This window comes from Musca domestica, unplaced genomic scaffold (assembly GCF_030504385.1).
Source record: "Musca domestica strain aabys unplaced genomic scaffold, Musca_domestica.polishedcontigs.V.1.1 42, whole genome shotgun sequence".
Classification (NCBI taxonomy): Eukaryota; Metazoa; Arthropoda; class Insecta; order Diptera; family Muscidae; genus Musca; species Musca domestica.
This window is the reverse complement of record NW_026712329.1, coordinates 4,712,861-4,734,466: the sequence shown is the minus strand read 5'-3', so window position 1 is coordinate 4,734,466 and position 21,606 is coordinate 4,712,861. Positions and strand designations below refer to the sequence as shown.

Genomic DNA, 21,606 nt, shown 5'->3' with positions numbered 1-21,606 from the left:
ATATTTGGAAATGCGTCCTATAATTGTACGAAAAGTACTAAATGGTACTAAATTTGGTACTGGAATCCTCAATTGGGCTGTAATCCTCAAATTTGATATTGAGGTCTCTGTTGGTATCTAAAATTGAGATATAGAGGTGATTTTGAAAATGTGCACTTTATTTGTTCGGAAAGTACTAAATAAAACTAAATTTGGAGAAGGGATAGAGCTGAAATTGTGAAATTGAATATTGTGATTACTGCTGTGATAGGATTGAGATATTTTGCAAATGAGTACTACAATTATTCGAAATTATACGATTTGGTATTGAGCGAATTAAAATCCCGAAATTTGAGCTGAGGTCTGTGTTGGTATCTCAAGTTGAGATCCGGTAGTGGTTTTGTAAACGCGTACTATATAATTATTCGAAATATAGTAAATGGTACTAATTTTGGATCACTTTTTGTGTCTAGGATGGAGAGACGTAGTTTTTTTGGAATATGTGTACTAAATGTTACTAAATTTGGTATTGGGTGAAGGCATAGAGATAGATATGGCTAAATCGGCCTAGCAAATCGGTATTACTTTTTTAGATCCCAAATTTCAAGGTTTGTTCCTGGAGTCAGGAGTAGGATTAAAATGGGAGCCTTTAATTTTTGGAAATAATCACAAAATACAAAAAAAAAAAACTGATTTTGCAGTCGCTCCAATGGTCACATAGACGAATTGACGCGGCCATTAGTTAGAGTTTAGGTCAGGGTAGATGCCTTCCATTTTGGATGGTCATCGGATAATATTTAATATTTATTTTAAGAAGTAGACCATATCATTTATTTGTAATTCTTGGAGAAAACGCAAATAAATAAAAAGCGTACTTCTCATCTTAACATTTAAGCGTGACATTTGGCTGAATATATTTGGGAATCTAAATTTTCAAATATGTTTTTTTATACTTATTGTGCCTCCGTTCTGAAACCGTTGGAAACCATCTGGCATGACTATATGACATATGGAGAATTGCTTACTTGTTTGAACACTTAAAGAAAATAATATAATTAAATAAAATTCAAAGTAAACCGAATAATAAAAACCAGTGATGGGTGTGTGTTTTGGATGGTGGTGATGATGATGAAAGTTATTCTTTCATTTCGGGTAATTATCTTTTTTTTTTGGGGTTTACCGCTGAAATGGCAACTTACATGGTGTCCCGGTGCATGTTGACAAAACTACATCAAACGTTATGTAAGACAGACACAAAAAATATTAAACTGATTTATTTTGTGTTTTGTTTGTTTTTTAAGTATTTTTTAAACGAAACTGGTGTTATAAATTTTGTTAAACGTTTTTTTTAATTTAATATTTTGTATTAGAAAAAGTTAGTCTCGTTTATTAAATTTTTGTTTTAAGCAACGAAAAACGTGGATAAATCAAAAAATATTAGACAATAATAAAACACTGAATATGGATAGTTAGACAAAATTAATACATTAAAGGCTGTTTTATAAGAAACAATTTACTTTTTATGGATGTTATTTTTCATTCAAATATTCCTAAAATTTAACAATGCTTGATAGTCCCTAAAACTGTTTACTAGAAAAATCTCAGAATATTTTGCCTGATACTGCTTAACCAAATTTTAGAAACTCTAAGATAATAGCCCAGATTGTTCCTGAAATATATTTTTATTAAAATATTCTTAAAAATGTATTATTAATAAATATTCTCCAGTCAATCTTGATGCGTAGACGTGAGATATGTATGGGTTTTTCGAATTTGTTCTAAAAGTGTACGAAAAGTACTAACACTTGAAATCTTAAATTTGGTATTAGGGTCTCCGCTCATGTGAAGCCTGGACGTATGGAGGTGTTTATGGAAATGTGTACTATAATTGTATGAAACGTTCTAAATAGTATTAATTTGATATTGGCTGATGGAATAGAGATATAACCATAAGTTCAATATTTACAGAGTGAGATAAAAAACTGCAACCAACTTCAGACTGCTGTCATTTCTAAGCCACTCGTCCGACAGCTGTTAAAATTATTCCCGTGACAGCTAATTATATTATTTACAAGCGAACAAAAGCATTTTGGTGAGAATTTTCAGAAAAAAATTATTCGTGATGGAATTCAAGGGTCATAGTGTGATTTCTTTATATTTGGCTGGAAAACCACAAGTGGCTATCGTTAGAGCACTCCTGCATTTAAAAGTGAATAACTTACACCGCAACGGAAAGAAAATAGACTCAAAAGAGCTAAAGAGTTGCTTAGCTTGACCGAAAGTTGTGAACTGCCGAATTTGGTTTTCTCCGATGAGAAAACATTCGTTGTGCAGCAGTTTGTAAACAGACAAAATGATCGTTTTCACTTGCCAAAGAGGTCAGCTGAAAAAGCGCCGGCTATGGTGATGGTGTGGGCAGCCATAAAAGCCGATGGTCGCTCTCCGCTCGTATTAATCGCGAAATGGGTGGAGGGTGTATTAAAGCCTTGGGCACGCAAACAGTTTGGCCGCAGACCTTGGACATTCAAACAGGACTCAGCACAATCGCACTAAGCACGCGCCTCCCAAGAATGGTTACAAAATAAGGTTCCTCACTTAATTTCCAGCGCACAATGGCCACCAAAATCTTCGGATACCAATCCGTTGGACTATTGTGGCTGAAGTATTTTGGAAAGCAAGGTTGGCACTGAAAAATACCAAAGTGTCGATCACCTCAAGCAAGCGCTTCGTCGGGAATGGGCCAAAATACCGCAGAGCAAACATTCTGGCATCTTGGACGGTTTCATTGGCCGTTTGAAGGCCATAATTCGTGCCAAAGGTTACCAATTCGAAAAGATCTAAACTTATCCTAAAATTTGATGCAATTTTTTGCTTTCATTTAATAAAATTAAAAAAAAAAATAAATTATCTCGGTCGACTTTGTTGCAGTTTTTTTATCTCACCCTTTATAGTACTTATGTTATATGTGTTTGCGAATTGGCGGAGGTTTGAAAATTCGTCCTGTATTTGTACGAAAAATACTTAATGGTGCATAATGAGCCCCTAAAAAGGCCAAACACTAGCTCTTGCAACGAATCTAGAATTTTAAAGTTGGTTTTTCGCTGCTAGTACGGGAATAGTACACTTGCTTGCTTACACTCAGTTTTTAAATTTCTTGATTATACACCTTATTGTCCTTCAGAAATATTACCAAAGCTTAAACCTTCAGAAAAAATTTTTAAAAAATCCTATCATTATTTTTTTAATACTTTAAATAATCTCAACTATAAACATTACAGTTATTCAGAAGATATTCCAATTACTAACCTGACTGTTCTTTAGAAAATATTCTTAAAAAATCTGCGACTATAAGCCTAATAGTCCTCAAGAAAATGCGATCGGTCCCTCTCAAAAATATATTCTTATTATTATTTTTTTTTATACCCTACACCACAAGGTGGTCAGGGTATTATGTCTTTGTGGATTTGTTTGTAACAGTATGTATTTTTGTAAACAAAGTACAGTTCGTATTTATTGCCCGATCCAGATGAAATTTTACACAAATCATTTGTTTGGCCCAAGGACGAACCCTATTGAAATTGGAGATAATCGGTCAAAATTTAGATATAGTTACCATATATATCTTCGTCTGATTTGCCTTTTATTGTGGACCAAACGTGTAATATTAGCTCGAATAGTATGGAATTTTGCATATACAACCAAATTAGGCCTGTAAATAAGTATGCCAAAATTGATCTAAATCGGTTCAGATATAGCTATAGCTCCCATATATATTGTTCATCCGATTTGTTATTTTTGTCCTCCGCAACCGTAATATGCACTCTGTAACAACAATATTTGGGGAAATATATCAAATACAGCTCAGAAATACATCTGCTAAATTTTATCGAGATCAGTTCAGATTTGGATATAGCTCCCATATATAACTTCGTCCGATTTGCACCAAACGTTTAATATTTGCCCAAATTGGATGAAATTTGGCACTTACGACCGAATTGAGTATAGAAGCTAGTATGTCAAATTAGGTGAAGATCGGTTCAGATACAACTATAGCTCCCATATATACTGTTCATCCGATTTGTCATATTTGTTACCCACAGCCGTAATATGCACTCCGTAACAACGATATTCAGGGAAATATATCGAATACAGCTCAGAAATATCTTTGCCAAATTTTATCGAGATCGGTTCCGATTTGAATATAGCTTCCATATATATTTTTATCCGATTTCAAATTAATTGTGCACCAAATGTGCAATACAATTCCGAATTTAAAAGATACAAATGCTTAGGCATATTTAGTCCTTTAAACTTTAAATAATAATTATAAACATAGCGTGTTGAATTGAATTATCCCATAAAAACTTTTAATTGTTATGATCATAAAAAACCATTTTATTTTTTTCTAAAATCCACAAATAGTGTATTCACAGTATAAAACTTCGTAAACTTAGATTTGGAAACTTTTACCGTATAAAACTGCCTTATAATTATATTAATTTAAGAAAAGAAAAAAATAATAAACATAAATAGCCGTATTTACAGCACATTGTTTTATAGAAATGTGTTTTCTGTCAAAGTCAATATTTATGTATGTACAATAACAGTTAGCTTAAATCACAATTAATTTTATTTTTCATTCATTTTTTTTTTTTGATTATTCAATTATAAAGTCATGTTTTTTTTTTCAAAAATTTTCACTTACCATACAACTGGCCTCATGCAGCTTTCCCAGCTTTGGCCTTATGAAGGGTGCAATCTGTTGCCAGAGGAAAGTCTGTACCGAAACGGGTAATCCCAAATCCTGTAAGCCATCATCCTGATCGATATCGAATTCATCGTTATTATTCGAATGATTATTGTTATTCGTTGTTGATGTATTGGTGACCATGTTTTTGCTTGTTGAGACTTTGGTGATTTACTTTAGAAAATCTTTTCGATTCCAACTCGGATGTTTGTCATATTAATTTGCATGATTTCAATTAGGGATCTGCAAAAGAGAATATTCTTTCGTTGATATTTGACTATCAATAAGTCAGGCATTGTTATTATTGGATCTGCTGGTGGGTATTAAATTTGGTATTGTTGATCACTAATAGTGTGTAGGACTCAGAATTGAAGGTGGTTATGGAAATACGTACTGAAATGTATTAAATTTGTTTTTTTTTTTGTTTGGTAAGGGATTGAGTTGGAAGTCTAAAATTTGGCATAAGGATCACTTTTGGTTGATACATTCCAGTGGATTTGGAAATACGTACTAAAAAGTACAATAAGTACAGATTAGTATCAAATTTGGTATTTGGGTAAAGGATGGAGATGGAAATCCGAAATTTGGAGTGAAAGTCTTTGATATTGTGTAGGATAGACAAAGTAAAGGGTTTTCGAAATTCTAAAAATACGTGCACCAAAATACTAAAATTTACTAAGGTTTGTACTCTTTGGAATTATGTGAACGGATAGTGGTAAAATCTTGAAATTTGGTATAACAATCAATTTTTGGATGTGGGGTCGATGCAAGGATATGGTTTTGTAAATGTGTAATAAGTGTAAGAACTGTACTAAATTTGGTACAATTCTGTTTTGGGTGAACCGAATAAGCTGGTAATTTGAGATATTGGTATTGGCGTCCCTGTTGAAAATGTGCACGAAAAGTAGATAATATTACTATATTTGGTATTAGGTGGACAGATAGTGCTTGAACCCAAAATTTGGTATTAGGGTCGCTGTTCAAGTGTAGCCTGGGCATATGGTGATTGTTTTTAAAATGTGCTCTATTATTGTACTAAAAATACTGAATGGTACTATATTTGGTATTGGGTGAAAGGGTGCATATAAAATTCTGAAATTTGATATTAAGCTCTCTCTTGGTAGCTGGAATTTAGATATGGAGATGGTTTTGGGAATGTGTACTATAAATGTAAGAAAAGTACTAAATGGTACTAACTTTGGTATTGGATGAAAGAATAGAGCTGAAATCTTGAAATTTGATATAGATGTCATTGTTAAGATATTTGATTTGATATAGATGACTGTGGTTAAGATATAAATGTGGTTTTGGAAATGTGTACTATAATTCTTCGAAAAGTACCAACAGTGCCCTCAATATCAAATTTTAGAATTTCAATACCAAATTTAGTAAAATTTAGTACGCATATCCAAAGCAATCTACCTCTCTCCATTCTAGACACATGTTACTGGTGCTTTGGATATGCGTACTAAATTTTATTAAATTTGGTATTGAAATTCTATCTTTTAATATTGAAATTTGACAATTTTCTGTCATAGGTTGTCATTACGAACTTCAAATACCAAATTTGAAACAATTCCGGTGAATAATGTCGCTAAAATCATCAAAATGCCGAACATCGGGAGGTACCGTTATATTGGTCTATTTGAAGGCGTCTATTTTCTGTATTAGACTGTAGTATCCATTACGAACTTCATATATCAAATTTGAAAGAATTCCGGCGAATTACATCGCTAAAATCATCAAAGTGCCGAAAATTCCGTTGAAAAATGTTACTAAAATCGCCAAAATACAAAATATCGGGCGGTACTGTTATATGGGGGCTATACCAAAACGTGGACCTACATGGCTCATTTTCAATACAAAAGTCCTGCAGACATAATATACATTTGAGTAAAATTTTATCAACATACTTCATTTTGTTCGGACGATATCGGGGTCTAAAATGTATATTTCGAGGTGTTACAAACAGAATGACAAACTTAATATACCCTCCATACTATGGTGGAGGGTATAAAATTAAGAGAACTGAAGTGGATTAAGGACTTTGTCTTTCCTTTGTCTTTATACCAAATAATTGATACACAAACTAAAGTTTTTCACTTCTCATTCCAATATGTCCTACCATTTGATGAATGGCTAACAAAAAAAAAAAAGTCCATTTGATATATTACCTCTTTTCAAATTAAGCGATTTCAGGATATTTGTATTTCCTTGCGTGCCTGACAAAATGCTATTAAAACAAAAGTGATTTGTTCAACTAATCACAATGGCTAATAAAAATGTTTCAGCAATTTAAAAGTTAAACGCAAACCTAATTCTGAAACCTATCCCCACAATTTCAATCAGACGGGTATGTAGTTGTGAGGTAAACATTCCACCAATGTAATATAGGATTGTTGTTGTGTAGAGACCGGCTAATTGAAATGGTAAGGATGGAGAAAGAGGGAGGGAGCAACAAGTGTTTGCGTGTTTTCACGCTCAAACATATTTCAAATAAATTGAAAGTTAAATGTTTGTGAGGATGTTAAAAGGAAATAGTAAATGCAGGGTGGGTTAGAAATAGGAAGTGATGAATGAAAGCATGTGATTTGGTAATACTATAATAGTAACCGGCTTTTAAGGGGGTCTATGATAGTTGAAACAAATGTTAAGATTCTGTTTATATATATCTTTCCCGTCAGCTGTAATATATTTACTGAGTTGTTGCTCAGATGCTCAAATGCTCAGATAATATTATGATAATCCCTCATCATCTTAAAGAGCTGCACCTATGCGCAGAGAGAAAACTCAGCATCCCAGCCACTCTCAGCTGTTCCACAATGTTTGTAAACAAATATTCCAGAACGGAGGAATAATTTTACGTTGCGGTTTCCAAAACAACAGCAGCGTTTACCCATATTTTCGTGCATATATGTATGTATGTATATACATATGTATGTCCATATTGAATTTTGGGTACCGCGTATTTGTAATAAATAATACATTTTTGGAAAAATATGGTTCAGATAAATACATTTTTGTGAAAAACTGAAAGTTTAGTAATTTCTCTCATCATCTGGAAGAGAAGCATCGCATGCGCAGAGCAAAAAATTCAGCATCACAACAATTATCAGCTGTTACTCAATGTTTGTAAGCAACTCCCTAAAAAAGATGAAATGTTTCAAGCTTCTATTGAAAGTTAAATGCTTAATATGTATATTAAAGGTTCAATAAATAGTTAATGTGTATTTTTGGAACTTCACGTTTACAGCTAAAACATGAAATCTGGCCAGTAAATCACTGCGGGAAATGAGGAAGAGATCTTAAAAATTGTAATAACGCATAAATTGTCCACCTATTCAATTTTTAAAATTGTACTTTTGGGAAATAAAGGGGAAACCAGAAAATTCCATCATTGTTAGAAAAAAAAATAATTAAAAAAATAAAATAATTTCTCGTTAGACAGAAAGTTTTTCGGTTCAATAAAGTAATGATATTTTTGTTTAAATACATAGTATCGATAAAACCCTTCAGATTCTAGGATTACTTTTGAATAGATGGATCAGCATAGAGCTTTTAAAACATTTGGGTATTTCTTTAAATCGACATTTTTGTAAAATTCAATGAGAATTTCACAAAGCAAGCTATGAGCGGCATTTTTGTAAATTTTTTAGGATATACCATTTTGTCCTGGCGCCTTTTTATACCCTCCACCATAGTATGGTTTGTAACACCTCGAAATATATATATTAGACCCCACAAAGTATATATATTCTTGATCAGCATAAAATTTTATGTCGATTTAGCGATGTCCTTCTGTGGAAATAACTCTAGCTTCCGAAAAAAATGAAAAAGGTTGATAAAATTTTACTCAAATGTATAAAATGACTGCAGGACTTTTGGTATTGAAGAGTTCGTCATGTAGGTCCACGTTTTGGTATAGCCCCCATATGATTGTGATTTAAGCTAAATTTGGTATTTGAAGTTCGTTAAGGATACTACAGCCTAAGACAGAAAATTGTCTGTAAAGGATTATGACAAAAGTTGCCTATGCAGGTCCACGTCTTCGTATAGACCCTAATATAACGCCTACATTCGGTATTTTTACGATTTTAACAAAATTTTTAACGGATTTTATTTTTTTTTGAAAATTGCCAAATTCGTTGCATATGGTGGTATTGAAAGTTCGGCCCGGCTGAACTTACAGCTTTTTTTCTTGTTATTCTTAGCCTAATACCATTGCATAGGCGATATGGGTCAATGCTTCTTCAAATTAGTTTTTGTACCAAATTTGGTCACTCATGCCGAATTTCATTGGAATCGGACATAGGTATCGTGTTTGGCGCATCAAATATGTGAAGTCTACCGAATATATATTTTATAGCTATATCATTGAAATTAGAGATACATAGCATGTTTGGTGCATCAAATACATGAAATTGGCCGAAAATGTATATGGGAGCTATATCCAAATTTGAAGCGATTTCAATATAATTTGCCAAATTTATTTTTGTTCCAAATTCCGTTACGCATTCCAAATTTTTAGACTGTTTCTGTAAAAAATCTAAATTTTTGGGAGGTACCTCCGATTTTGATGTTACATCTCCAGTTATAAGTGGAATTTTAAAATTTTATATAGCCTATGTGTTAATTTAATTTATCATGCAAGTTTTACTCATTTATTTGGTAATAGAAACGATTTTTGAGAAATAAATTGTGTAAATAGTACTCTGTAGTACTATATTACAGGGTCTTGAACACAACATTTATGTCAATGATATAAAATTGACTATCACTATGTACTTCCCGATTACTCTTTTTTTAAATTCGCACACCAGAAGCAATGCTTATATCAAATTTCTAAATTCTAGATCTACCCAGCGAATATAGTACTTTTCATACACTTTTGAATCGAAACCTCCTTTGGACTGCAAGTGTTGCTAACTCTTTGTATAGTACAATATAGTATTATATTGCAAGTCCGCACATTAACGGTAGTGCTCGTACTAAATTTAAAAATGATATATCCACCCAGCAGCAATGGTACCAAACTTAGTACTCTCCTTTTCCCATTTATCTATTGTCCATCCAATGCGAACAGCTTATTCAGTAGTTATGGTACCGTGATGGTTAGTTTATCATAGTCAAACCTGCATATAACAAGTAAAAAATATATTATTTGCGGCCGGATCGAACTTTCTATCAAAGACCTAAAATGGTAAAGACTAGACAAAATGCATTTTGAGCAAAAGGTTTGTGTCTGCAATACATAGAGTAACAGCTCATGGCAGAGACGTGTTAATATAAAAACCACAATTACAAAAACGAAAAACAAATCAAAATTTGAAAAATTCAAAATTTTGGTTTCAAAATTTTATACTATAAGCCTTTCCAAAAATTTGAATATTGCCTTAGCGGTTTAAATAAGTTAACATTGGTAACTATGTTGTTATGATATCGTAACAACAGAGGTATTTGCACAGGGTTGCCATATTTTGACTCTGTCTTGTCCTATCTTTACACTTCTATGTCTTTGCCCTAGGTCTCTTTGCACCAAATCCATTTCAGGGCATTTGGAGTCGATCTAGGGGTGTACGTCTGTTTGTCTATCCGTCTGTCTGACTGGTGCACACGATAACTCTCGAAGGAAATATCCGATTTGGTCCAAACTTGATACATCGTAATATTATGCTCAAACTTAGAACGAGTTCGTAGGTGGGCAGCATCGGATCACTCCTTTGGTAACTCACCCACAAAAGGTCAATATTTTCAAAGAAAATATTTTACCTCATAGAAAGAAAAAGAATCATTCGATTTTGTGCAAACTTAGCAAATCCCAATATTTTTGTCAGTGCTAGGGCTTCAAGTATGTACCTCCCCCACAAAGGGTGGACATTCGAATAGTTATAACTCTTAAAAAATGTGAAATAAGAGGCCGATTTTCTTCACATCCCATTTTTATCAGCACAATATTCGGCGTGAAAATGGGATATATCGGTTCACTCTGGTACCTCCCTCACAAATAATAATTATATATCTCATAAAATGTGAAAAAACATTCTTCAAATTTCACACAGCCCATGTGTGAATCCGTCTGTCAATGTATTTTTGTGAACAAAATGCAGGTCGCATTTATTGTCCGATTGAGATGAATTTTTCCAAATAATATTTGTTTGGCCCAAGGACGAAACCTATTGAAATTGGTGAGAATCGGTTCAAATTTAAATTTAGCTCCCCTACATATTTTCAACCGATTTCGGGTTATTGTGTACTAAATGGTCAATATCAGTCCAAATGAAATTTGGCACTTCCGACGGAATTCAGCATAGAAGCAAGTACATAAAATTTGGTGAAAAAAGTACATAAAATTTGGTTTCATCTGGTTTGGGGTTTAAGTACCTCACATTCGTAATATGCACTCCACAAGCATAATATTTGGTATCAGATAACTTATGGAGCTCAACAATACCTCTCCCGTGTAAATCTTTATCCAATATCAGGTTTATTGTGCAACAAATGTTAAATATCAGCCAATTCCGATTGAATTCATTCTAGAAATAAGTATTTCAAATTTGGTGAAAATCGGTTTACATATAGCTGTAGCTTCCATACATATGTTTTATCCGATTTTGTGTTATTGTCCCTCACATGCGTAATATGAACTCCACAACAATAATTTTTGGTATCAGATATCATACACAGCTCAGAAATCTGTGTTTAAAATGGTACTACATTTGGTACAATTTGGATGAACCAATAGAGCTGGAATCCAGAAATTTTGAATTAAGATTACTAATGAAATGAAAATTGTTTTTGAAATGCGTACTTATCTCTACTACGAGTATATGCTGCTAAAGTTGGCAGAATTCAAACAAACAAAAATAATCGACAAAGAGTTATGGGGCTAGCATAACAACGTGGACCTACATCTTTAATATGACAATAATCCGAACTGAGAACTCAAAATGAGAAATCAAATATTATGGCGAACTGTAATATGCGGTCTATGCAAAATAGTGGAACGAATTGGAAATTTTACAAAAAAAGATTTATATCCATCCGGAAATTCTTGCTATACCTTAAATCGCTTAAACAGGTCACGCCTATTTCATATATATTTTACAGTTTAACCATATTTTTCATACTAATTTCGGCAAATGTTGGTAAGAGTTTTTGGTAAGCAGAAGCCAACACTGCAAAAAAAAAAAACAAGTAAAAAAACATTAAGTTCGGCCGGGCCAAACTTTTAATACCCTCCACCTTAGGGTAAAGGAAACATTAGAAGAAACGTGGCAAAAACCATTAAAATGCCGAATATCGGGATGTACCGTTATATGGGGGCTCTACCAAATCGTGGACCTACACATGCAAGGTTCCGCCAACGGAGATAGAACCCATTATGACCTACATATACCAATTTTCAGACAAATACGTGAAAAAATATGGCAAAAATCATCAAATTACCGAATATCGGGAGGTACCGTTCTATGGCAGCTATACCAAAATGCGAACCTATAATTAAAATGACTCGCCACACGAACTGGGACCCATTATGACCTACAAATACCGATTTTCAGACAAATCCGTGAAAAAATGTGGCATAAATCATCAACATACCTAATATCGGGAGGTACCGTTATATGGGGGCAATACCAAAACGTGGACCTATACATACAATGTTTCGCCACACGAACTAGGACCCATTATGACCAACAAATACCAATTTTTAGACAAATCAGTAAAAAAATGTGGCAAAAACAATAAAAATACCTAATATCGGGAGGTACCGTTATATGGCAGCTATACCAAAATGCGAACCTATAATTAAAATGACTCGCCACACGAACTGGGACCCATTATGACCTACAAATACCAATTTTTAGACAAATCAGTAAAAAAATGTGGCAAAAATAATCAAAATACCGAATATCGGGAGCTACCTTTATATTGGGCTATACCAAAACGTGGAATTATACATGCAATGTTTTCCCATACGTACAGGGACCCGTTATGACCTACAAATACCAATTTTTAGACAAATCCGTGAAAAAATGTGGCAATAACCATCAAAATACCGAATATCGGGAGATACCGTTATATGTGGACTATACCAGAACGTGGACCGATATATTTCATTTTCAATACCAACCATCCTAGACACAATACAAATTGCTCTGCTAAATTTTGGCGCTCTACGTCAAATAATGTGGGCTGTATCGTGATTTCAACAGACAGACGGACAGACAGACAGACAGACGGGCAGACAGACGGACATCGTTAAATCGACTTAGAATTTTATGCTGATTATGAATATATATACTTTATGGGGTCTACGACGAATATTTAAGGATGTTACAAACGGAATGACAAAGTTAATATACCCTCCTTTCCAAGGTGGAGGGTATAAAAAAAACTCAATGTATGCTCACGATTTGGAAAACCCTCATATGATTTTAGCTATTTCCGGTTGTTTCAATGTTTCGGAGTAGCGCAGATATAAAGGTACCTTGACCACATTCACCAATCGATTTGGCTAAAAAATTGTATTTAGGATACTCTGGGGTAGAAGCAATCTCACAGAAACATTTCCAAAAGGGCATTTGTTTTAATATAGTCCTCACATAAATGTACCCCCAAGTCCAAGTTTCAAACCAATATGGGGGATTGGCAAATTCCAAATGCATGTGATGGTACTTGGTCAGAAAAGAAAATTTTGTATTCTATTGAATTTGTAAACCTCAAGAGAATATTGTTTGGGAACGTAGACTTGGACTTGGACGTCTGTAAGAGGTAAACTTCAAATTGTGGTAGAAACAAGTAGCACGAGACTGAACCATGTTTTCGCCATTAAATTATACTATGATGAAAAATATGGATTTTATGGGGTATCCAAAGCAGAATTTGTATGACAAACAAGTAAAAAAGAGGTAAGTTCGGCCGGGCCGAACTTTGAATACCCTCCACCATTTGGAATGAATTTGAAAATTTTCAAAAAAAAAAAAAAAAAAAATCAATTGAAAATTTTGTTAAAATCTTTAAAATACCTAATATCGGGGTATTTATATGGGGGATATACGTTATTGTGGACCTATAAAGACAAATCTATGTCTGGGGTAAAGTGCTCACAAAGTACTCCTTGTGTGGATTTTCAGACAATACCATTGGAAAATATAGCTAAAATTATCAAAATACCGCATATCGGGGGGTACCGTTATATGGGGGCTATACGATATCGTTAACCTATATAGAGAACTCTATGTCTGGGGGTAAAGTGCTCACAAAGAACTCCTTGTGTGGATTTTCAGACATTTCCATTAGAAAATGTGGCTAAAATCATCAAAATACCGAATATCGGGGGTACCGTTATATGGGGGATATACGATATCGTCGACCTATATAAATAATTCTCTTCGGAGGTATAAATTACCCACAATGTACTTCTTATGTGGATTTTCAGACAATTCCGTTGAACAATATGGCTAAAATCGTCAAAATACCGAATATCGGGGGGTACCGTTATATGGGGGATATACGATATCGTGGACCTATGTAGACAATTCTCTTTCAGGGGTGAAATGCTCATAAGGGACTCCTTGTGTGGAATTTCAGACAATTCCGTAGAAAAATGTGGTTAAAATAATCAAAATACCGAATATCGGGGCTACCGTTGTATGGGGGCTATTCGATATCGTGGATCTATATAGATAATTCTCTTTCAAGGGATAAAGTACTCACAAGGAACTCCTTTTGTGGATTTTCAGACCTTTCCATTAGAAAATGTGGCTAAAATCATCAAAATACCGAATGTCGGGAGGTACCCTTATATGGAGGATATACAATATCGTCGACCTATATAGATAATTCTCCTCCGAGGTATAAAGTACCCACAAGGAACTCCTTGTGTGAATTTTCAGACCATTTCATTAGAAAATGTGGGTAAAATCATCAAAATACCGAATATAAGGTGGTACCGTTATATGGGGGCTATACGATATCATAGACCGATATAGCCCATCTTCGAACTTGACCTGCCTGCAGATAAAAGAGAGATCTGTGCAAAATTTTAGCTTCCTATCTTAATTCATTTAGACTGTAGAGTGATTACAACAGACGGAGGGACGGACAGGCCTAAATCGTCTTAGAATTTTACGCTGATCAAGAATGTTGAGTCTAAAATGATTATTTCGATGAGTTACAAACGCAATGACGAACTTAATATACCCTCCATACTATGTATGGTGGAGGGTATAAAAAATAATTAGCATCTTACGGTAATGGGTGTAAAGGAGTAAATAATTTTTCCTTTTCTAAAATCATTCTGCCCTCAATTATATAGAATCACTTTCTAAATGGTGGAGGATATTCGAAGTTCGGCCCGGTCGAATTAACAGCTTTTGTACTTGTTTTAATATAATCGTTCACGAGGTGATATCATCAATGTTATTTGGTATAAAAGATAAAAATGTCTCCGTCAAATTTAGTGAACATCGATTCAAAATTGGATATGCCTCCCATATATTAGTTTCCTCTGAAACCTGCTCTAAAGCCAAACGTTGATAGGTGGTATGATTTGCTTTAAATAAATTATGTTTTTACGGGAGCTCTACGAATTATGCATAGTGGCGGCCCCGCCCGACTATCAAATTTTCCTTACTGGTTTAAAAGTTAAATTAAATTATTTAAAAACGTAGTTGGAATGTAGTTCACAGCAACAGGCTCTTGAAGTGGCGATGAATGGGAGCATAAGTCCTCATCCACTTGTTGCTGCAACAGATTCCAGATGTTCCAGATAAAATTCTAGGAGAGCAATTCGAAATCCCTCTCAGCATCTCTAAAAGAGTAGCATCCAATGCGCAGAGCAACATAATTATTCAATCAGCTGTTTTTGTAATGTTTGTAAACAGTCTGTCGGCATTTGCATTACTACAGTGTTTGTTTTTGTTGCACTGGAGACAGCTGTTGGCCCAAATATTTTGTTATCTATTCCAAAGTGTGAGAATGAGGGGTGGTGGAATGTCACTTTTGTATGTCATCTATCCGTTTGATAAACGCAGACTCCAAATCTTGGGATTCCAGTATAGAGACATGGAAATTTTTTCACCAACTCTATAGAGGTCGCCTTTGTTCGATGAAAAATTTTCATTCTTGCTTACATAATCACTTGAAGAACATTTTCACTTTTTTATTTCAATATTTTCTATAAATTTTCATAGATTTTTCATAAAATTTAGCTTATTCATAACGCTTCACCTCAATTTCTTGCTTTTACACAACCGTTACCGCACCCACGTTTATTATTTGCCCAATAATTGCTGATGGCTAACACTTCATTAGGATCGAATTGAACAGCAAATATGGGTTTGGTTTTATACGTTTCTTGCAATTAATTTGGATTTTAATTGTGCGAACAATTTCAAAGGATAATTTTCAATTGGATTTTTATTTTTTCTTTGTTCAGGACAAAGAAAAACTTACATTTTGATTATTTTGTTAACTGGTTTCCGATTTGATTGGCAGAGTAAAATACTTTTTAACGGTTCGAAGCTTCGGATGTAACTGAAAAGGGAAAAACTGTATCAGCCAAGGAGTGTAACGACAAATGACGAGTATCTTGCCTTTCGTTAAATACACACGCACACACATATATAAACGGAGCGCCAAACTCACATAAGAGAGAAGATATACACAGGAATTCATCTGTATGACCAACAGTGCGTATGGGGGATGTCCTAGTGGTTTGCAAGTGTTTGTTGAATACAGGGTGTAGATAAATTATTAGGTCTAATGAAATTTTGCGAGTGAATATGAAGTAAAATAATTGTAGAATTTAGAATTATTATTAACAAGTAAGCAAAGGCTGTAGTCGTGCCGGGCGACCATGTGATACCCTACAACACTATAATATGTAAGATGCCCCCTTATGTTCAAATTCATTTTGGAAGATTTCGCTTTTAAAATTATGTCACGGAGCACTGCCCAGATATTAGCCTTAGCATTTTGACCAGGGGCATTTGTCCAATATTTACGCACTCCGTCTTGCTGTTAGTTGTTGTAGCCCATTTTACAACTAAATATAATCCAATGGTCATCTAAAATGCTAGAATTCTTCCCTGTCCTTAAATCTCTTCTTAGGCGTGGCAATTGACTTCAATTGTGTGATGAGGAATTTTTTTTCTGTTTTTGGTTCATTTGAACCTCTAAATATTTTGCTATCATCTCTAAATGCAAGAGACCGCTCTGTATCTTCAAATTTAGTCTCATCTATATGATTTTCTTGTCTATGATATTTGACTTTATTCGTCAACGAAATCAGCATAAAAAAGCCAGAAGTTCCCCTTTTGTGTATTTCGGATATCGCCTGTAAGTAATTCTACCCGCTGTCCTAAACTCTAACTTCATGAGAGATTTCGTGTCCTTTGGTTTCTATTTGTGACTTTTATAACGACTGCAAAATCAAGAAGATTTTTAGTTGTTAGTCCATAACCCCTAAATATATTGCGGACATCTTAGAAAACAATAGGGCAAACCCTTCTGAACCTTACCCTACCCTTGTGAAAATTTTCGTGAGGATCGGACGATAATTGCAATCTGTATATAATAACCCCTACCTGTGTTGTAAGGTGAAATTTAAATTTAAGTCAAATTGAAAAAATCGCAAGCGATAAAAAATATGAAAATTAAAAAAAGGCCACAAAATACTACAAAGTCTATATTAACATCTTTATTGGCGTCTTTTTATGCTATTCTTTAGATTTTATACTTTTATGCCAAGAGGGCATTCTGAATTGACAAAATTTATCAAAATTGGTCCAGCCATTCTTGAGATATAAGCATTCAAGATAACATCTCGAATCCTTTGTATTTATACATTGTATATATTTCGCTATATATATCCGATATATTTACTATCGGCATCTACGCAACCGTTAGAATTAACCTTTTCGTCTATTTATGTTTTCGCCGGGATTAAAAAAATTCGCGGTTTAATGGAAAATTTGAATTTTATTTAACACAAATGTTATTGTCTATTTCACCCACTAATTTTACCCGATGACCATTCAAATTGGAAGGCTTCTGCCCAACCCTAAGTTCTAGCACCATGCTAACTTCTGCGTCGATTGATCTATAATTACGAGCTGTAGAACCTAAATATTATGCTATCATCTCCAAAACCAATAGGCTTCTATTCTGGATCTAGCCTCATCTTCATTCTAAATTTCTTGAAGATCGGACCAAAATAGCGACCTGTAGAATGTTTACAAATTAACATGGACAGAGGGACAAATGGACGGACGGACATACATAGATAGATCGATTCAGCTCGGCGAGATAGGAAGATCCATATATACTTTCCTATGTGGGAAACCAATATTTCGAGATGTTACATAATTTTTGGCCCAATCAAACTTATAATACCCCCGGCACATAGTGTTGTAGGGTACAAATACATGTCGTAATATCGTGAAATTAATTTTAAAGTTGAAATTCTTTGCATTCCATTTTCTTTGTTTGTTTTACTAGTTCAATCAAATATATTAACTTGACAAAAATTCACAAATTGTGCGTCCAGTAGAAGGGGTCGCTACCCATAAATGGGAAATTCTAACACTAAAACTAACTAACGATCTTGTATAGAAAAGGTAAAACCATGGTACAGTAAGGAGGTAGAACAGCTTCGTAAAACTACAGACCTGAGGTTATGCCCACTTCCTGCCAAATTTGCTTTCATTTTTTCAATATTTTTTCTCATTTTTAAAATCAGTTAAACAGCGGGGGAAATGAATGAAATGCCTGGATTTTCTTTCAAAAATATGATATAAACAGTTCAATATTTCAATTCCATGGCAAACCTGGCGAATAGCTTTAATGCGTGTCCCGTAATTAAAGTCTCTTCCAATCATTGTTTTGAAAATATTTTGTTTTTATTTTTCAAAACAATAAATACATACACAAAAATGCCAGAAGCCGGGCAAACTTAGAGTAAAATTGTAATCAGCTGGTAGCTCTACCTTTTATTGTACCATGGGTAAAACTATGAATTAAACAATGGAAACATATAAGTTATGAAAATGCAATCTAATTCATATTAATCATACGTATAAAAAAGAATTGCACCAACCTAATATCGATGATACAAATAAGAATACCATTATTCATGATTCCCCCTACTTCTCCTCCTTTCATTTTTAATATCGAAACATTTTTTTCAGAGTACCCTGTATTTTTTCTGTTTATCAAAGAAAACAAATTGAACCATTTGTACTCGATGTACCTATGTGCTATAAAGTGTATATTGTGTGCGCTCCTTTGTTCGTGTTTAGGTCACAGTTATGTATGTTTGTGTGTGTGTGTCTGTGAGTCTACACTTTCGCCAGATAAAATGCCAACACTCAACTCACATTCGGTGTCGTTATGTGCGCTGTTATTTGGCGAATAATTTATTTGTGCGAGGGTTGCAACCTGATAAGTTGACATTTTTACAAATACAACACAATTCTCTTGGTGGAGGGAGAAACATAAATAAGACAGGAGCGCAGTATCACGAGGTACTACGATAGGTTTGTTGTCTAAAAAGAATAGTAATTTACGGGAATACTTAACAACACATTCCTGTACTATGTTAAATTGTTAACCCATTGTATTTAAGATTTAGACATCCATGTATTTCATACAATATAAGATTTTGTTGTGCAGATCCAGTTCGTGGGATACATTTCAACAAAAGATTAACATTTTCCAAATATGGCATATGTGTTATATAAAGAAAAGCCAGTACTTTATATTATTTCCAATTCACTAAATATTTCGAGGAAATATCCGCTTACTTCTTCCGATACTTTCACCAAAAAGATCACAGTTTTGAAGAAAAAAAATTAAAAATTAAGGTTATATTTGTGCTTCGCAGATTCTTTTACTTCCCAGCAAAACTTGGGGGTTGTATGAGCCGAATAATCTAAAGAATTTTCAACTATCCTGGGAGCTATATGAGTTAAATGACCCATTAACGACGATTGAAAATAATGGGCTATTCCTTAAGACTGAAAAGCAAAAGCACTCCCCTTTCTCTTTACCAAGTAATAAGTAACGTCGACATAGAGTGTGCGCTTTAGACTACCAAATCAACGCATTATGAAATCAATGGCATGTTTTTGAGGCAAAAAATCACAGAGACGAAGCAGACCTTCCAAATATCGTTTTTATGTGACGGTTATGATGAGAACAACATCTGCCAATTTTTTTCGAATCAGCAAAAATATAGATATAGCTCCCACATGCAAGTACATTGATATTCAGTACGAGGTATAAGAAACAGCGTAGAAATATTTTCGACAGATTTTTTCGAAATTGGTTCAGATTTACATATAGCTCCCATATATACTCCCCTCAAAATTTTTGCACATGATATACCAACCGTGCTATTTTTGTATAATTAAGTTGATCATACGATAAAATCTGGTCAAAATTAGAGTCTGCCACATTTGGATTATATCGATTCCTAGATAGCTGTAGCTTTCATATGTATGTCTCATGCGATTTTATATCTTAGACTTCACCAAGTCGTAAAGGCTATTTGGTACGAGAGGTCACTATAGCAAAAAATACCTCTGTTAAATTTACAGGAAATCGATTCGGGACATGATATAATTGCCTAATATAGTTTGTTCGATTTCAAGCTGTATTGCGCATTCAATACTTAGAGCAAATTCAGAATATATGCATTTAGTTGTTACTAGAAGCTCTACGTAGTATGCATAGTGATATAGGGTATCATATTGTCGGCCCAGCCTCACTTTTGTCTATTCTTTGTCGTTAATATAAGCAGTTGATAAGGAGGGATTAGATGAATCTACTAACGCGAAGACTTCGTCTTGAACCAACCATAACTTTTATACCCTCCACCATACTATGGAGGGTATATTAACATTGTCATTCCGTTTGTCAAAGTATATATATTCTTTATCGGCGTAAAATTTTATGTCGATTTAGCGATGTGCGTCTGTCTGTCTGTCTGCCTGTCTATTGTAATCACGCTATCTTTCGAACGAATCAATATAGAAGGCTAACATTTTGCAGACATGTTTATTTTACCAGTAGGCAGGTTAAGTTCGTAAATGGGCTATGTAGGTCCACGTTTTCATATAGCTTCCATATAACGGTACCTCCCGATATTCGGTCTTTTGATGATTTTAGCGATAATGTTTACTGAAATTGTTTCAAATTTGGTATTTGAAGTTCCAAAGGGATACTACTGCCTTAGACAGAAAATTGGCTGTGCAGGTCCACGTCTTCGTATAGCCCCCATTTAACGGTACCTCCTGACATTCGGTATTTTGACGATTTTAGCCACATTATTCACCGGAATTGTTTCAAATTTGGTATTTGAAGTTTGTAATGGATAATACAGCCTATGACAGAAAATTATCTGTGCAGGTCCACGTCTTCGTATAAACCCCATATAACTGTACCTCCCTAATTTCGATATTTTGATGATTTTAGCGACATTATTCACCGGAATTGTTTCAAATTTAATATTTGAAGTCCCTAAGGGATACTACAGCCGAAGACAGAAAGTTCTCTTTGCAGGTCTAGGTCTTCGTATAGGCCCCATACATCAGTACCTCCCTATATTCGGTATTTTGACGATACTCACAGAAATTGTTTGAGATGCCATATTTGAAGTTCATAATGGATGCTACAGCCTGTGACAAAAATTTGTCTATGCAGGTCTAGGTCTTCGTTTAACCCGCATATAACGGTGCCTCCCTATAAACGGTATTTTGATGATATTAGCTACATTATTCACTCTTTATTTCAGGTTTCGAATTTGAATATGGTAATGGCTTACAATAAACAATGCCTATGTAGGTCCACGTTGTATAGACCCCAATATAACGGCT

General features: G+C 34.2%; 1 protein-coding gene across 4 annotated transcripts in view; it reads right to left on the bottom strand.

The window, feature by feature from the left end:
• LOC101899704 (protein unc-80 homolog) overlaps positions 1-16,266 on the bottom strand; it is a 62,167-nt gene extending 45,901 nt beyond the window's left edge. For all 4 annotated transcript variants that reach the window (XM_059127141.1, XM_059127144.1, XM_059127142.1 and 1 more), the window contains exons 1-3: positions 16,184-16,266; positions 4,685-4,969; positions 1,179-1,205 (exon numbers count right to left, since the gene is read on the bottom strand). In XM_059127141.1, the coding sequence (XP_058983124.1) occupies positions 1,179-1,205; positions 4,685-4,870 (213 nt within the window). In that variant the 5' untranslated portion in view covers positions 4,871-4,969; positions 16,184-16,266. The remainder of the gene's footprint in view (positions 1-1,178; positions 1,206-4,684; positions 4,970-16,183) is intronic.
• Between the last annotated feature and the right edge of the window lie 5,340 nt (positions 16,267-21,606).